Source organism: Pan troglodytes, chromosome 7, assembly GCF_028858775.2.
Source record: "Pan troglodytes isolate AG18354 chromosome 7, NHGRI_mPanTro3-v2.0_pri, whole genome shotgun sequence".
In the NCBI taxonomy this organism is placed as follows: domain Eukaryota; kingdom Metazoa; phylum Chordata; class Mammalia; order Primates; family Hominidae; genus Pan; species Pan troglodytes.
This window is the reverse complement of record NC_072405.2, coordinates 115,542,716-115,560,750: the sequence shown is the minus strand read 5'-3', so window position 1 is coordinate 115,560,750 and position 18,035 is coordinate 115,542,716. Positions and strand designations below refer to the sequence as shown.

General features: G+C 36.6%; 1 protein-coding gene across 4 annotated transcripts in view; it reads right to left on the bottom strand.

Moving 5' to 3' along the window:
• The window catches only part of ZFPM2 (zinc finger protein, FOG family member 2), a 483,598-nt gene extending 465,898 nt beyond the window's left edge, over nucleotides 1-17,700 (bottom strand). Inside the window, exon 1 of one of the 4 annotated variants that reach the window (XM_009455782.5) lies at nucleotides 17,103-17,700. In XM_009455782.5, the coding sequence (XP_009454057.4) occupies nucleotides 17,103-17,142 (40 nt within the window). In that variant the 5' untranslated portion in view covers nucleotides 17,143-17,700. The other 3 variants (XM_001158075.7, XM_063817340.1, XM_063817339.1) reach the window with 3 other exon arrangements.
• Nucleotides 17,701-18,035: the final 335 nt, after the last annotated feature.

Here is an 18,035-nt window from a genome sequence, read left to right as displayed (position 1 = left end):
AAGTGGCAGAGCAGGAACGTGAACCCCAATGAAAGACTCCAGAGTTCTGAAACATTATAACAATACCCCTTCTCTAAAGAATGATTGTATAATTCAATCCCCTTCTAAAACGTAAATATATGACTTTGTGCCGTACATCCATTCAAATGCCATCTGATAGGCAGCCACTGCATTTTGCATTGTAAAGTTAACATGTAAGTTACCTACATCCTCATTTTCAAGTAGATAGCTTGCAACGCTATTTCTCAGGACAGTCAGACCTCTGGGCTAACACATTTCCACAGGGTGGTTAGGGAGGGGCAGCACCATTTGATCAGAATACACTGCACGTAGCAGGCCAACCAATTCTGAAGATGGATCCTAGTAACATCAATAATCCTCATTACTCTTTATCCCAGAAATTTTGTGTAGCCTTCTCAGCAGAGGTAGTTCTAACTTGATCATCTTCAGTAATTTATTCTACTAGGCCTTGCTCTGGATCTATTTTTGGTGCTGACCACTAACTTTATCATCATGAAAACCACTTGTAGCTTTTCAACAGTTGATGGCTGGAACATCAGCTGGCCACATGGGAGCCAGGGACTGGATGCACTTTGGGTTCATTTTCCTCTGATTCTTTCCTTTACTTCTTTGGGTCTTTAGGAATAGAATTCTTGATGGCAAGACATACCACAAGAGATTAACTTTTTTCCCAAAAAATTAGTTCTCCATTTGCATAAAGTCATTGTATAATGCCACTGATCAGATGAATTTACTTACAGGAGCATACACCTTGTAGCACCTCTGTCCAAACTCAGAATGTAAATTACAAAATACAATAAAATCTTCAGCACTACCTAGGTTGTTCAGAATCTATGAGAATGAATTAAATAAAACTGACCTTATGGTCCTATAATATTCCAGTGAGGCTGAAAATGCTAAGAGACTCCACGGTTAAAAACAACCTTTCTCAAGTTGCATTAATGTTCCTAGGCTCTAGGTTCCTTCAAATGAGAGAAACAAATATTTCATTTGTTTTCGGATTATAATTTCCCTCAACTCCGTGTGTTATTTGTTTCCTAACCTTATGTCCACTTTCAAAATTATCTGACAAAAATTCAACATATTTAATTTTCTTTCCACTCTGTCATAACTATCAGGGGGTATTTATGCTGGCATTTATGAATTAAAACCTTTCTATTTTATTCAGGGGCATCCTTTCAAACCCCACTGACACTCTAAGCTTTGGTCTCTCCATGTACTCCTTCATTTCCTTCTGCTGCTGTTGCTGCTGCTGCTGCTACTGCCCACGAGAACACTTGAGATAGCTTGGAAGACTTTCAAGGATAACAAAATCCTTAATAAGGTACGAAAAAGAGCAACATATTGGGCCCAGGGCCAATTTAAAACTATGTCTGCATATAATAATGTGTATAAAAATAAGCATCTTAAAATCACTCAGAAGGCAAAACATTTGATAGGGGTGAGAGATGAACTCTTTCGGGCAGGGCAGAAAAAAATTTCTGAACTCAGGAAAACAACATCGTGGAGATAAACTTTTTGTATAACAGGGCCTAAATGAATACATTGAATTTTAAGGAATAGAACTTTTATCTAAAACCAAACTATCATATACTATTAATCTGAGGTTAATAATACACCCATGACCTATGCTGCTGAGAGTAGAGAAATACTATACTTTAAAAGGTAATATATTTAAAACCTTTTTCTCTGCATTATTTCTTTCTCTAAAGTAAAAGTGAGCATAATCTTCACTTGAGTGCTCACTTTTGGTATATTCTCATATAAACTGAATGATAACTATAGAAACATTTATCATTATAGCTATTCTCTCCCATATTGTCTGAATTAGAGAGATATTAAAATATTCCATAAAATATTTTTCTGTGCCCTACTTTCTTCCCAACTCCCAAAAGCACTTCTATCCTCTCAACTACACAACCGAAGGGAAGACAAATAATTGAAAACATAATTATAATGGCAATATTACCTGATTTTCTGCCCCCAAACCCCTCCCCCCACCACACACACACACACACACACACACACACACACACACACACGGTTTATTACTAGCAGTAATGGCAGTGGTATGAAAATACTGACATTCACATTCCACAATGTATACATTTTATTTTTTTAATTATTGGTATTAATTTGTAACTTATTAAAATTATATTTGGTTAAAAACTGAAAACAATATTAAGAGGCATACAGTGAAAAAAGAGTCTATGTGCTACCATAAACTCCCAGACCTCATTCCCAAAGAAACCATCAACAATTTCTTGCATATTTTTTCAGAAATTTTTATGAAAAACATATCTAATATCTATTCATTTTTCTTTTCAAAAACATTACAAATAGGTACATGCCATACTGATTGTTTTTCATTTTACGAGTCTTTGAGATATTTCCATATCAGCATGAACACATCTGTCTTACCCTTTACAACACCTGAGAGGGTTATACCATAATTTTATTTAACCCATCCCCTATTAATGGACATTTAGGTGACTTCGAATTTTTTGCTATCAGAAACCATGCTGTAATGAGCACACATATGAGGGTTTCTATGGGATATGTAGAATTGCTGGGTCAAACAGTATATGTGCAATTTTAATTGCTATAAAATGCCAGACTGTCTTTCAAAGAGGTTGCAACAATTGGCAATCCCAGTAACAATTACTTTGCCCTCTTGCTAGTGAACATTTTTGCCTCTCGATAGGCAGCTATAAAACTAAGCTAATGCATATGAATGAATGGAAAGCTACTACCAAAGACGATCTCATGAGTTAAGCACAAACAGATTCAATTAAAAAGATACTGCTCTGTTCATTCATTTTTGCACGTGTTGTCTAGCCTCAATAAAATATTCATACTAAACTACTGAAAGCACTGAGTGATGGTTTTAGCCATCAGCTACGATGTTGTTATTAAATCCGTATCTAAAAGTTAGAGGGTAGCACAGAAGGTCTAAGGCTGAATTCAAGATAATAATTGTTAAACTTCACAAAATGAAAGTTAACTGAAGCCCATTGTTAGCTCAGAGGTGGTTGTTGTTGTTGTTTGGCTTTGTTTTGTTTTTTGTCCTCTTCCATTTCCAAATTGGAATTTGGTAGGATCAAAGCAATTATCAAGCAAATACAAAATACACTGATCAGGCTCTATTTTTCAAAATCTGCAATGACCATCAATTACCTAAAGGATGAGTTCAAATTCTTCAACATGGCACACAAAGCCCTTTAAAAGTTTGGCCCCAAATCAGCTCTCAAGATGCATGCTCTGTCACTCACATAGTTTCATCTTTGGCCACAACTATTCACTGGACCTTGAAAATACCATGCTCCTTAACCTCTTGGCCAAGCTATTGTTTCTGCCAGGATACAATTCCCTCTTGTCATGACTACATCTCCCACTCCTCCTTCAATACCCAGCTGAAATAGGACCTCATCCTAGAGGCTTAACCTGACGCGCTTATGAACCTCAATGCCCACAGCAATTTATACCTCTATCTATCACGATTAAATCATAGTGTACTTACTATTTAATGCACTAATTGAAGGGAGAGACCATAGTCTGTATTTGCCCCACGGCTTAACATGGTACACAAAATTAGTACTTACTATATGTTTGTTTATTGAATATTAAATGAAGTTTTCATGTAAGTTAAATTTAACACATATGGGTAACAATTTTTTCTTTGGGCAAAATCGTTTAAAAATATATCACAGGAAATTATGTGGGTTTTTAAAAAAAATTTTCATTCATTCATTAATCTACTACTCTTTGAGCATCTGCTATGTGCCTGGTATTTTTCTAGCAACTGTAGTTACAGAAGTGAACAAGACTAGGTCACACACCCAGTGAGCTTACATTATAGTACAAAGTCAACTAATAAACAAGTAAATAATCTAACAAATACGTAAGTTATGGGCTGGAGAGCAAACTGAGGCAACTTTAAATGGGAAGGCTAAAAGAGACCTTTCTGAAGAATTGACATGTGAAGTAAGAAGTGAATGAGAAGCCAGCCATACGGAAATCTAGGAAAAGAACAGGAAGACAGGCAGCTTGGCATGATTACGGAACAGAACAAAGACCCATAAAGATAAAATGTAGTGACTGCAAGTGGTTTATGGGTAGGAGTTGGATAGGGAAGTGCTACATAACAATAGTATGCTTAGTGATCAGGTCAGACATAAGGAACAGATCTGGTAGTCCATGATCAAAAGTTTAGGTATTAATTTGCAAAGGGATTTCCATTGGAAGAGAGGTGAAGTGATATGACTTGACTTTATGTTTTTCAAAAAAATCATTTTGGCAAATAAAAATGAAACTGTTCCTATTTTATATTGTTACCTTTTAAAATGTAACAAGTGATCATATAGATGTCTATATAGCAATTCCTTAGAGTCCTCTTAAAGTTCTGATAGGGCTGTAAAGCCCATTGAGAAGCTCATGAAAACCATTTCCTAGAAAAATTCATGAATACATAAAATTTTCCATTAAATGTGTGGATATTCACAAACTCTTCAAAGCCTATAGACCCTAACCTAAAAATCCTTCATTCAAAATGTAATCATGTTTCTTTCTTAGGATAGTAGGAACAATATGCTGTTAACATCTGTTTCACCTCCTGTAATACATAAGAGATTATTTCTCTACATAAAGTACATTGGTACTAACCACAGTATAGAAACAACAAATCCCCTAACACGTACCTTAGTAACATCCCATACCGGAACCTCCTTGTTCTTATTTCTCCAAAATGAAAACTTCCAAACCAAGAGTCAAAGAACATCAAAGTGAATGTCAGACTCATCAGTCCAGCCACTGCATCCCAAACTCATACTCTTCCTTAAATGAGATTTCTGAATCTGGAGGATTAATCATAGAATTGCAGCCTAGCTGGCCAGCTCCCTGATTCTTTTTTTCCATTTGTAAGAATTGTTGATCATAATTATTTATTATATAACTGGGTGTATATATATATGTGTGTGTGTGTATTATATATATATATATATAATATAATATATACCCAGTTCAAAACCAGATGGAATAACAAAAGAAACAACAAACAAAAAAAATAATGGGAGAAAAGGGTTGAACATGAAGTATTAGATACTCTATAATATTAAGTGTGTGTGTGTGAACACCAAAAAACAGGTTATTAACCTTTAGAGAGTTGTTCACGGATACACACAAAAAAACTGAAATACTATCAAAGCAACTGGCATTTGACAATTGTGACACTGCCTTAAAATATTTTAACTGTAAAACTGAAAAATGTATCACAGACTTACACAGCGATTTTACAAGGAAAATTCAATTGTTTTCTCTTTTCTCTCATGTAACAAAATTATTGACCATTATTAGCTACCATCAATAAATAATATTACCAGACTCCCATCAGCAATGTAACCATCAAAACAAGATCAGTAAAGGTCAGCACCATTTGCCTGAACCATCTTTTCTGCAAAAGTTTTTCGAACCATAACTTTATTGATTCCTCACTATTCCTGAAAAAATATATATATATGTATATATATAGAGAGAGAGAGAGAGAGAAAGAGAAATTGTTTTGTTCCATATAAATCTATATAGAAGAAACTAGGTCATTTTCTTATGCACTTTTCTTGGACCTATTACTAATTACTGCTGAAATGGTGATCGGTTCACCTTCCCTGATGACTTATCATGAGTACCACTTCAGGTTCTGGCACAAGTGTTTTCAGGCAATATTCCACTTATACTATCAGCAATACAGCACCTTGCAGAATTCATCTTCCTGATATTAAGCCTACAGCATTTGCTGAGACCCAACTGTCCTTTGGAGATCTGACCCTTAAAACTCAGAGAAAAATGATACATCGTAGAGGATTTCTAGAGAGTATCAAACTGTCCTAAATCTAAATTCAAATGCAGGCTGTCCAAATTCCAATTCTGTCACAGTGGTACTAATTTTTATGGCTAACACTGGAAACCATTTTATTCTAAAACTAGCTATTCTACTTTATGCCTGCCAGCCTGCCTGCTTGCCTTCCTCCTTTCTTTCCAAGAACATTTATCCTGTTAATTATGTTCAAACTCAGAAGTGTTCTACAACATTTTTCTATCATAGCAAAAAAAACAAGCAAATACAGATTTTTTTAAAGGTGATTTGAATATGTGTCAAGAATTTGGGGATTTCCATTATTAAAATGCAAAGAAACACTCTAATAATCTCATCACCAACCAACAAGATTCAAGTTCAGCAAATTAATTATAGCACAATCATTCACTAACTATGGATCTGTACAAAGTTCTCCCATTGTGCCAACCAAGGTTTCCCCAAACTCTGACATGTCTGTGTTGTGCACTAGAATACTTTTTAACCTAAGCTTCTCAGTACCTATAATTCCCAAGCAGCTGGACTGATAACTCTAGATTAATTTATGAAGTAATTTTTCATCCCAGAAAACCTATATTTCTTCAAAAAGTTTAAATTTAATATTAAATTTGGCCAGGTTAAGTGCTATGACATTTTGTAGCTCTTTACCCCATAAGATTACAATAAAATATGCAAAAAGTCATTATATATTGCAAAGTATCATATGAAATATGATTTAGTTATGAAATGAGCATATGCCCTCATCCTTTATCATATCAACAAAGTAAAAACATTAAGTTAAATTAACATGGAAGTAGTCACACATTTCTGTTTGTAGACTGAATCTTCATGCCTTTAAATGACTATCAAATGTTAGGACCTGGACCTAAAAGAGAAAGAATGAAATATTAATAATGTCCCACCTTGTGGGAGCTCGACATTACTTGACACTACACAGAAACTGACCTTTTTGTCCTTCAGGCTTGCCTACCAGGCCCCATCTTCTATCGCAAAAGCCAAAGCATCTGATCCCAAACTAACTGTCAACTGCCTGTGATGGTGGGGAAGCCAGACATCAATCAATCAGGTTTTATCAGACGCTCTCTTCGTTTCTCTTTTGTGCTCATCTTATCATCTGACCCAGTTGTAGCCCTGACTTCAGAAGCTTAAGCAACTTGATGACAAAATATGTGCCTGTTTGTCCAAGATGCACATTGTTAAGAAGTGGGGTGATATTTTTAGCAGCTACCTCATATATTTGCAAATGAACACTTGAATATTTCAGATTCACTCAAGTCCCAGGTTGGTCAGTCTCCCCTGTACACTGAGTCTTCATTTGGAGGTGGGAGGCCCAATATTTCCAAAAAACGCAAGAGTACTTATGTACGAGTCAAACAGCATTGGAAAATCTGGTTATTTTTATGTCAATGTAAGCAGAAAGGCTACCAAAATGAGAATTTGAGAATGTCACTTCAAGAAGAGAAAGAAGAACTGATTGGTAAGTGTGCACAATACAAATTCAGACAGTTTTATCCTAAATAAATAAAAATAACTTAGAAAATTAAAAGCCATTTAATCTATTTATATTGACAATAGTCTTGGAAAAAACATGTTTAAACCTTCAATGCTGTTGCCAAATCTATGTTAGCTGACTTCCTACTTTAATGGCATAGTCCAGAATATACTGCTATACATAAACAGTTGAGGTAAGAAGACAATTACGACACAGATTACAAATTTGAAATTTTCATATTCAAAGCAGATATTCGTTCTATAATTTCTACACAAAAGCAAGAAGAGTAAAATATACATATATTTTGTGGATATAAGCATTCTATGTTGGCATTAGTAACTGTCTTCTTGCCTCACTTTGTTGTTTTTCTTCAAGGAGAAATTAAACTTTTAGATCTTTCTTAAAATCAAAACAACAAGCTTCATGATGAATATAAGCATTCCATTAATAGGTAATGTTGTCAATATACATCCATCCCCCAATAATACATTCACTGAGCTATATTTTGAAAAGCACTTAAAAACAGCATAAAATTTCTTCACAGAATTTATCCAAATAAATGCATACTTTAATCATGTAAGTATGGGCTATATATATAACATCACAAAGTATTACACTGACATATTGGACATGGATGAAAATGCACACCATGAAAATAATTTGTATACAGTGAGAAACACATCATTCCAAATGATTCCCACTGAATTCACAGGGTTTTATTAAAAAGAAAAAACACGCACACACAAATGCCTTTGAACTTCTCAGCACACACAAGGAGCATGAAGGCTTACCAGTCCATGGCATTTACTGTTAGGAGACATTAGATATGGGAAATTAAACAAGCTTCTACTAGAAAATGAAAAAAAGGCCTTTTATGCTATTGTAAGTAATAAAAAATAAATTTAAAACTTTTCTTGAATACCAAATATGCTACAATTAATCTATGACAGATTTTGTCAGTGAATTATAAATAATCAGATCTTTTAATCGAATTGTGTGTTAAGCTTTAAAGCCACTCTTCCAAACTAGGTAATCTTAATGTAGCATGCAAAGGGAAAATGGACGAAATTGAGTGTATTTTTTATTTACAATTTTTATTTCATCATTATTTTAAAGTACTTTGAAATACATGATTTTTAGCTATTTTTTTCTGTGTAGAATAAGAGAAATGTGGCCCTCAATTGAACTTGAAGACTCGTCAATTCACTATTTTTAATCTATTCCTCAATTTACTGCAGGCTCCCAATAATTTCAGGACATACCACAGTGAAGCAAATAGTTTTTCTTCAAGAGTATACCATTGTTCAATATTCCAAGGGCGTAATTAATACAGAAATTAAAAGTTTAAAGTTCCATATTAACAGAAAATAAAGACAAAATGTTTGCTTCTAACTCTAAATTTTGTAATTAATTCTTCACTCTATTCATATTTTTAAAATTTTGCAAATTTTGTGAAAAATAAAAGAATTTTAGAGATTATTACTGAAAAAATCTATGTAGATTAACTTACACTTGCAAGAAATCTTCCTATGCAATATTATACAGATGTCAACTAGCTAAAAAATCTTTTTTTCTCTCTCAATAAGAGATGCCCACAAAAGTTTTCCAAATGTGGATTAGAATAATTCATATCATCCAAAGAATTTATCTTTCTAAGAAAGAAATCAATTGACAAATAACATTAAATATATCTTCCAATAAATGCCCATTTAAAAATAATTTTTAAATTCATTTTAAAATTTAAATACAAATTAAAATATAGCGTTTTATTGGCCTACACAAAAACTAGGTGTTATAGCTTTTGTGTGGGATATTAAATTTATATATTTATGATAGTCTATGTATAGCTTATTTTATATATATATATATTTATGAGTTGTTTATGATAAATCTGACATTAGCAACAGCCAAGTCACCTACATGAAAATATCAGACTAACACCATTCAACAGTTTCTAGCAATTCAAAGGGGAGGACTTTCACAAATAAATAAAACTAAGCAGTTAGTGGCACATGACCAGATGACATGAAAGTCTACTTAATATTAACTATTATATTAGTGTCTCTTATTAGCAAATTCCTTGCTTTACATACATGGGAATACTACCAGAATATTAAATAATAAATAGCATTACCTTGCAGGTTATAAAAAGAGTTTTTAGCTACTCTACAGACAATGCTTGGAATGAATATGGCATTGGTTATAGCCATCAGGCACTGAACATTCATTTTTTTAAGTCTCTGAAATTGTAAGCTGCATATAGAGTTCCCCAATCTACAAACATTTAAGTGTATTTAGTGCCCATAATCCTAAAAGAAAAGTAGAATATTTAAAGCATCATTTCTAAATCTAGCTTTTACTCTCCGGCATAACTTTTTTTTAAAAGACTAATTTCCAATGATCTGATTTTAAAAATGCTCATTTTAAGTAATCAGCATATCTGAGGAATAGCTGCAAAATAGTGTGTATTTTGTTTCCTGGTTTTGGAAACCTACGATCTTTTATTATATTTGTAGGAATTCTCCAAAGGCATTTATTCCTTCACCTTATTGTTTAGGATTTTCCTTATTAGAAATAAGTATTTGCTAATATGAAAATATCCTCAGATAAACTTCTTTCTTGGACTTGAAACTACACAGCAAAACTCTCTCACCGTAGACATAGGACTAGCTACCTCACATTCATCGTGAGGCAAAACTAGTCCTCAAAGATACTTTCTAAATATAGTTGATATTAATAAGAGACTAGGAAAGAAGAAATGAAAGAGAAAAAAGAATAGCCTTTTATTTTAACATGTGAAATCTTGACCAAAACCAATTCTACCTAATGATAATCACATATTCATTTTAAAAGTATTTGTCAAAAGCACAAATTACTAAAACTTTAAATAATCCTGACTAGACAATTCTTCTCTACCTTTTTGTCATCTCAAAAAGACGGCCTGACAGTAACGGTATGACACCCTCTCAGACAAGCCTCTCCGCATTAATATTTAAATCTTACCTATCCCTTGTGATTGGAATTCAGCCTCTATTCGCAAACAAAAACTAAATCAATGTTCTTAGAGTTCAAACTAGATCCCTAAACAGTTTGCCACTCTCTATGCACAGATAAGATAAACTTTCTTTGACCCAAGAGATGAAGTTGCCATGACGATCAGAGAGTCCACTTTCTATATTGATATTTTGCTGATGTAACAACAAATAGAACCAGATCCTAGTGCCGATAATGGTGATTAATTAATACTAATATTGATCCCTACAAGCAAGAGACAAGGCTATTAACTTGAAGCCTGAAAAGTCAATTGTTACCTGTGGCAGAGATACTAGGAGCTGATTTGGAAGCATAATAAACAAATGTGCTATCTTTATGCTAATACCTTTAAAGAGATAGTTCTTTCCAGAATGCCAAATATTGCCACATCTGAGCTTATTAATTTAATTGCATTTCAGCTTTTAAAAATGTAACCTTATTAAACGATACATACTTACCTCTTTATCTATGGTGAAAACACATTCTCTGGACTGAAGTAACAGACTTTTGCTGCTATTCGTTTGATGAGAGAATGAACTGATAATTTTACACAGTGGCAGGTGTTGAATTAGACCGGGTTTCAAAAACATCTGCAGTGTTTCTCTGAAATATCCTACTAGTCCTTTGGAATTGGGAAGGTAACAAAGAATCCAAGGGAATATGACTTGGAGGATAAGAACTCCAAAGTTAACATATCCACTCATACTTTTTAGTGAACAAAGATTACATTTAAGAAAGGAAGCTACTTTTGAAAAATATTTCTTATTCCCATACAAATCTAATGTTATATTCTTCACACAATTTAGCCAAACATCAAAAAACTTTCTCTAAATGGTATCACTTTATTTAAAACTTGAATACACATTAAGTTATTTTCAAGGAAAGTTCATCTGGGAAGGTGTTTTCTTGAAATGTAAAAATAAATTACAGAATGTAGAATAAATAAAATTAGTTTATTCACTTAATACCTTTTGAGGAAAAGTTATATATTTAAATAGGGTTTGATTAAAATGCAACTGAGAAGTCCATTGTTGATTTGTCCTGGCTATGGGGAAGAACAAAAACATCGATACTAGAAATCCATACTCTAGTCCCAAATCCTTCATTTTAGCTAGAGTGTTAGGTTTAATCTTGTCCTCTTAAAACTTTTTCCAGTGGTAACAACTAATAGTGAAAAGGCTAATTAGACTTTTGTTTCTTTTTTAAAAATCATTTGAAAAAAGAGCTAATTAGTTCTTGAATAGCAAGGCCTCAACTAGCAGAAATAACATGGATGAAAAAGTCCTTGGAGAGCTCATGAACAAGAAAAATGAGTTACCTTAACTGTAATGCAAAGTTAACTTAATGGACATTACTATAATAATATGGATACATAAAGATATAGGCAAAACATAGATATATTGATAGATACAGGCTAGACAATTGATATAATCAATGACTATCTTAATTTATCCCCAGATTACCCCCAAACAAAGCAATGTATAAATCTTTGTATTAACTCTTAAACATATAATGAAATTTTAAATTGGCTGAACATAAAAATCAGGAGCAAATCACTTAATTGCATTGTCTTCCTTCCTAACTTAATAATACCAACTTAATATATAGCAAGTCACACAGTAACCAAATTGATGCAATTTTACTATTCTTAAGGTCTCTAACTGCAATTTATAGAAAATTCAAACTTGTGTGTTCACCCAGGAAATACTAAGATATATAATATTAAACTTGATAGTCCCTCTTACTCCATAATTTTACAAATGAACTACTTTGAAAGTTACCAGAAGTGGAAAACATACCTACTCTTTTATTTCAAGTCATATCTCCAAGTTTTAGCCCTAAACTCTTAAGCAATTAGAGATAAAAATGTTAGTTCATTTATATTTGCATTGCTGACTCCATTGAACTTTTAAAAACCTAGCTTCATGACTAATGATCTTTTACAGGTAAACTTTCTTATGTTGTCTTTAACTCTTAAAAACCAAAATGACTATATTGGTCATCTTAAGATTTGTCTGTTTTTAAATCCACTAAATAATTATTCCTAGATTTTTCCAGAAAAAATCTATGCATTGATATTATTTCAAATTCATAAATCAGGAAATTATTTTTATGCTATCTTACAAGCAATAGGTACTATTCTATCTGTTTTATTGCTAAAACAACTATTATACAGAATACAGGTTCCTTTAATTTGTGGCACGTGTAAAAATAGGTTTTCCGAAATGTTGCTCAGTCAAAAATGTAGAAAATAAAAATCTCCAATATGAGAAGTATTACAGACCAAAGAGAAGAATTATTTTGCATTATATTCAATTATCCCTAAAATTCAGAAAAAAAAATAACTTATTTGTTTCAAAACAAAAATCTGTCTTAATATTTGGCAGGTGAAAAAAAAGACATTCTAACTGTGTATAACAATGATCAATGTTTTCAAATATAGTTAGTATTCCCAAAACATTTTTAAAAATAAAAATATCAAAGACAACACAGTAGATAATTAACCCTAAAATTATAGATTGAATATCAATAGAAGAAAGACTTTTAAAAGACCCATAGAACAATGAAAAATAGCCATACTCAATTATTTGCATAACATAATTTTAAGGTTATAGAAATGATCCAACTAGAGGTTTTCATGTGACAAATATTAAATAATAAATTTAATATATAATATTCTTATTTTAAAACAATAATTGTTTTATACATAAAATATTGACTATAACCTACCCTTTATAAAAATAGCATAGAACATTAAAATGACAATGCGCAAGTTAGGAATTCGTACGGCCTAAAATTGTTATATCATCTCAAATAACAAAATGGTAATTATTCAATATGAATGGATTCCAACTTCTGCGAAAGACCCTCTACCGAACTGCTAACAAGATTATTCTCTAACCAGAACATTTTACTTTCAACATGCATGCTAATTTCCAATATCTGCTTCACTTTTCAAGAAGAAAACATTCTGCCTCTTAATTCACCCTTTCATTATACTTCACCACAAATTATTTGGCACCTGATCTAGACGAAACATTTATGCTCTACGCTCTGAAAAGATCAAGCAATCTAAAAGTTTTATGAAACTCTACTTTTATGGTATAAAGAAGAGTGCCTTTTCCTAATCTTATACAAAAATAAATTACTTGAGTTTCTCCTTTTCAAGCTCTATATTAACTACCAGAGAGCAGATAATGACATTCATTTGCAAAAAAAAAAAAAAAAAAAAAAAGTGATGTCCACCTCTTCCTGCACCCATAGCCAATACACTTCAGTGTGACTGGAGTTGGGGACATATAAGGCAGTAAACACATTACTAGAGACAACAGCTTGAAGAAGAAAATAACAATAAAACTGCACACACAACACATTTACTAATCATAAAGAGATGCATTGGTAAAAGAAAAAAATCATCATTTCTGTCATAAATTTTGCACTGCAGCCCCAGAATGGAGAACAATCTGGGCAATTTATTGGCATATTGGCAGGAGGTGATAAGGCTAAAAACAACAACAGCGAGCAGCTGTGCGGGGAGATGGGTTGATAGCATGATATGGCTCCCACACCAAACACCTCCCGTCCTATCAGGGCTTTTTATCAAACCAGGATTACAATAATAGCTTATGAGAGAAAGCTTCTGAGGGGAGGGCAGAAAATATAGTCTTGGAATAGGAAAAAAAAATCTGAATTTTGGGACAAAACATGGGGGCAAAATACATAATTTATCACTGTATTATCAGGAAATCCAGGCAGTCTAATCAAGGAGCACTGAGTGACTATTTTTTGCCTTATCATCCAAAGTGGTGGAAACGGAGAAGGAATTATCAGGCTTCTGCAGATTGCTGGGCTGGAATTTTAATGGTAATAATCGGGTTTCTGATGGTATATCTTCTCCGCTTATCTTTCCCATTATCTCCTCTTATCTGGCCAGTCATCATAGCAAATTAATGGTGCTCTTTCAGCGTCGCCTTTTTATCGCTGCCCGGAGAGCACCCAAGGGGAAAGAATAAGCAAAATATTAAAATACTGCATAAATCACAATTTTAGATAGCAGGGAACTGTATGCAGTAAAAGAAAAAAAAAACTGTGCCCAACAACCTTTTTGTCCTTTAAATTGACTGTCTTCAGAGTTTCTGGTATAAGCTGACTTTTTGCTTGTCATAGTTGCTTCAAATTGGGTATGTTTTATCAGCAGTGCCAAAGCTTTATTTTCTAATCCTGGACATTTCCAAGTTTAAAATGCAGTTTTATTACTGGCGTGAAATGCTATTGTTTCACAGAGCATAGCTTTCTGAGATTCTCCAAACTTATATTTGATCCAGAACATCAAAAGTACAGTGTTATTTGTAATAGAAAATGGTGCACTTCTTATGCACTACTAAAACTGGGGGGAGAGACCTACAATAATAACGACTTTGGATATCAACACAAACTTCTCCATCTGCGAAACTGCCTCTTATGCCTGAACAGGCAAAAGGAGACAAACGTCAATAGATTGCAACTAAAATGACTTTAAAGCTGGTCAAACGACATTTAAGTATCTCCCCCACCCCCAAAAAAAGCTAAAAGAAGAGGACTACTCCAGTATAGAAATTCAAAGACTTTTAATTTTTCACTTTTCTTAACGGTGGAATGGAAGAAGGGGTGTCCACATTTGCACAGATTATCACTGTGACCCCAAATTGAATCCAATAAAAGTATTACATGCATATAAATAATACATATGTATGCATATATCAGCAGGCAATGCTCACTGTGAATAAATATATAAATATATTTGTTCACTTTCAAATGAAATAACTTTCAAGCATTTTTGATACTTAATAAATCACAGCATTCAAATAAACCACTAAAATGTTTTATGACTTGTAACACAAGAGTAGCATCAGCAATTAGTTTCAATGCTTTAATCTTCAATTATATGAGGTGGACATAGAAGGAAATAAAAAAATTAATGTAGCTAATTGAGAAGATAACAAAGTATTCCCAAGTAAAATCAGATGGTCTTGTGCCATACAATCAATTAATATTAATTATTTATTAACAAACCCAGGTGACAGCCATGAACTAAAAAGCATTTGTATTTAATAATGTTTATAATCATATCTTATAATAAGCACGGTTTTGTATTCTAAGATGCAACATTTAAACAGAGGGATCTGATCAATTGAGTCCTAAAAGCTACAAGGCAATTGGTGGAAACCATGAATAATCATTCTGAAAAAGTGAAAGTCTTCAAAAACGATATCGCTACTTGATTAAAACTGCTTTGAGCCAAAAGTGAAGTCCAGTACTTGCTTTAACCCAAGTTGCATAGAGTGAGAACTGAAGTATAAGAGAAGGAATCGAAGAAATAAAAGCTAGAAAGTCATGTTTAAGCAGCAGACACACACACACACACACACACACACAAAGATCTGAATACTTAACTGTTGATAACTGTTTATAACCTGGCCCCCATTTCAAGGACAAGTTGATTGATAAGATTTATTTTTAAACTACACCAAATAGAATTTTCAACATTTGGGGGTGGGGCGAGTATGGTTAATAATCAGGGGGGAAAGGGATACTACTAAAGTCTTATCCTTAAATTACATCATAATTTGTTTAAAATTAATTGCAGACTCTGAGCAACACGGTGAAACAGACACATCATAAAGCTAGCAAAAAATAAACTAATAAGGTTTTTTCTTCTTTTCGGCCAAAGCGTTGAAGATATGTCGCAGGCCTATAAAACGCTATTGGAGGAATTCTCCCCAAGCCAAGAAAAGTTGACCGACTTGATCTCTGCGAGCGTGCCTGTTTCGGAAGGTGTCTCTTGACCTGCCGTGTCCTCTAAGCACCATCGGGACCCCCGGGCACTCGGGGGCTCAGGGCCATGCACTCCCCTGCGCGCCCACCGCCTTGAACTCACAGCTTCCGCGCTGGGAAGTGACTGGCGGCCCCTCCCAGGGAGGACTCCGCGCGCCACCAGGGCCAGACGCCACCCGAATCCCCGCTCGGCTGAGCGTCCTGGCGGCGTGAGCCGGACCCGCCCGAAGTCCCAGGACACGACCTGCCAGCCACCAGCCCGCGCCCGCAGGGCAGAGACGCACGGCCGCCCGCCGCAGAGGCGCGAACTTTTACACCTACTTTTTGTTTCGCTTCGGGTTTGGTGTGGCTCTGGCACCGCCCAGGATCGGGACCCTGACGCTCTGATTTTCCACCGCGTGGGGAAGTTACCTCCCTCGCCCCGAGGTCTCGACCGCCCAGCTTTTCTGAGAAGTTTCTACCCTGGTTGCTAAAAGTGGTTCCCAAGAGTAGTCCCACGTCAATCGCACAAAGCAATGACAACAACAATAATAAGCGTCTAAAGGAGCGGGACTGCCCCTCCGGCTGGACGACAGCGCTGGGGACTCGCAGCGTGCGCGGGTCGGAATTAAAAAAGCAGCCCGGGAGCGCGAGGGCTGAGCGGGGCAAGCATGGGCTGCTCCTCGCAGCCTCTCTCCTGCCCGAGGCTCGGGCTGGCCGTCTGTCTGTCTATGACTGTCTAGTTGTCCCTTCGACTGCTCAGGCAAAGTTTGAGACATCTAGGGGACCGGGAGCGGATCTCCCCTAGCCCCGCCACCCACCCACCGCTTTCCCGTCCCGCGCACCCCCCTCCTGGGCAATAATCCCACCAACTCCCGGCCCCGCGCGCAAACTTACGTTTGATCTGCCGGGGTTTGCTTTGCTTTCGCCGGGACATCTCGGCGGCGGCTGCTGCCGCTGGGGCTCCCGCGGTGCCCGCGGTCGCGGCTGCCGCTCCCTCGGCTCCCGCCGCTGCCGCCGCCGCCGCCGCCGCCGCCGCCGCTGGCCAGGCTCGGGCCGCCGCCGGCCGGACTCCAGGTGCTCCGGGCGCTGGGCTCCTCCGGGAGCCGCGGATTCAAGTTCGGAGATGAGCAAGCAAATGAGAGAAGAGAGACGGGGGCACAGAGAGTGTGACAGTGAGGAGGGGAGGGGGAGAGGAGAGCGACGGGGGTAGAATGGGAATGTACAAGCGAATGGTCAGGGAGAGAGAAAAGGGGAAAGAGAAGAGAAAAATAACACGGAAAGAAGGAAGAGAAGGAGGGAGGGACGGGAGAGCGAGCAGCGAGGAGAGGGGGAGCGCGGGGGCGCAGGGCGCGGGAGGAGGAGCGCGCTCGCTCGCCCCTCGCCCCGGCGTGCGGGACGGATACTCCGGCGCCGCCGCCGCTCCGGGCCGCGCAGCTCCTGTTCTGCGGCGGGAGGCGGCGAGGCGCGCGAGGGAGGGGCGCGCCGGGGCTGTGGGGAGGGGAGACTATTCCATCAGCCAAAGGAGGATTGGCTGCATCCAAATCCAGTCCGGATGCAAACTACGGCCCCGGCCTTGGTCGGGCGAAGTGCGGGGGATCCAGGCGGTGGTGGGGGATGGGGGCAGGGGTGGGTGGGAGTTGGAGGGGAGGCGTGGGGACGGCTTGGAGGAGGGCCACCTTCTGCAGTTGTCACCGCGTCAACGCTGGGCAGCTGCCAGGGCACCCCGCCCCCCCTCCTTCCAGGCAACTTCTTCCAACGGCCCTCTCTGAGGGACCCCAACTCTCCTCTCTCACGCCTCGCCAGTCCAGCGGGGCACAAAGAAATCTC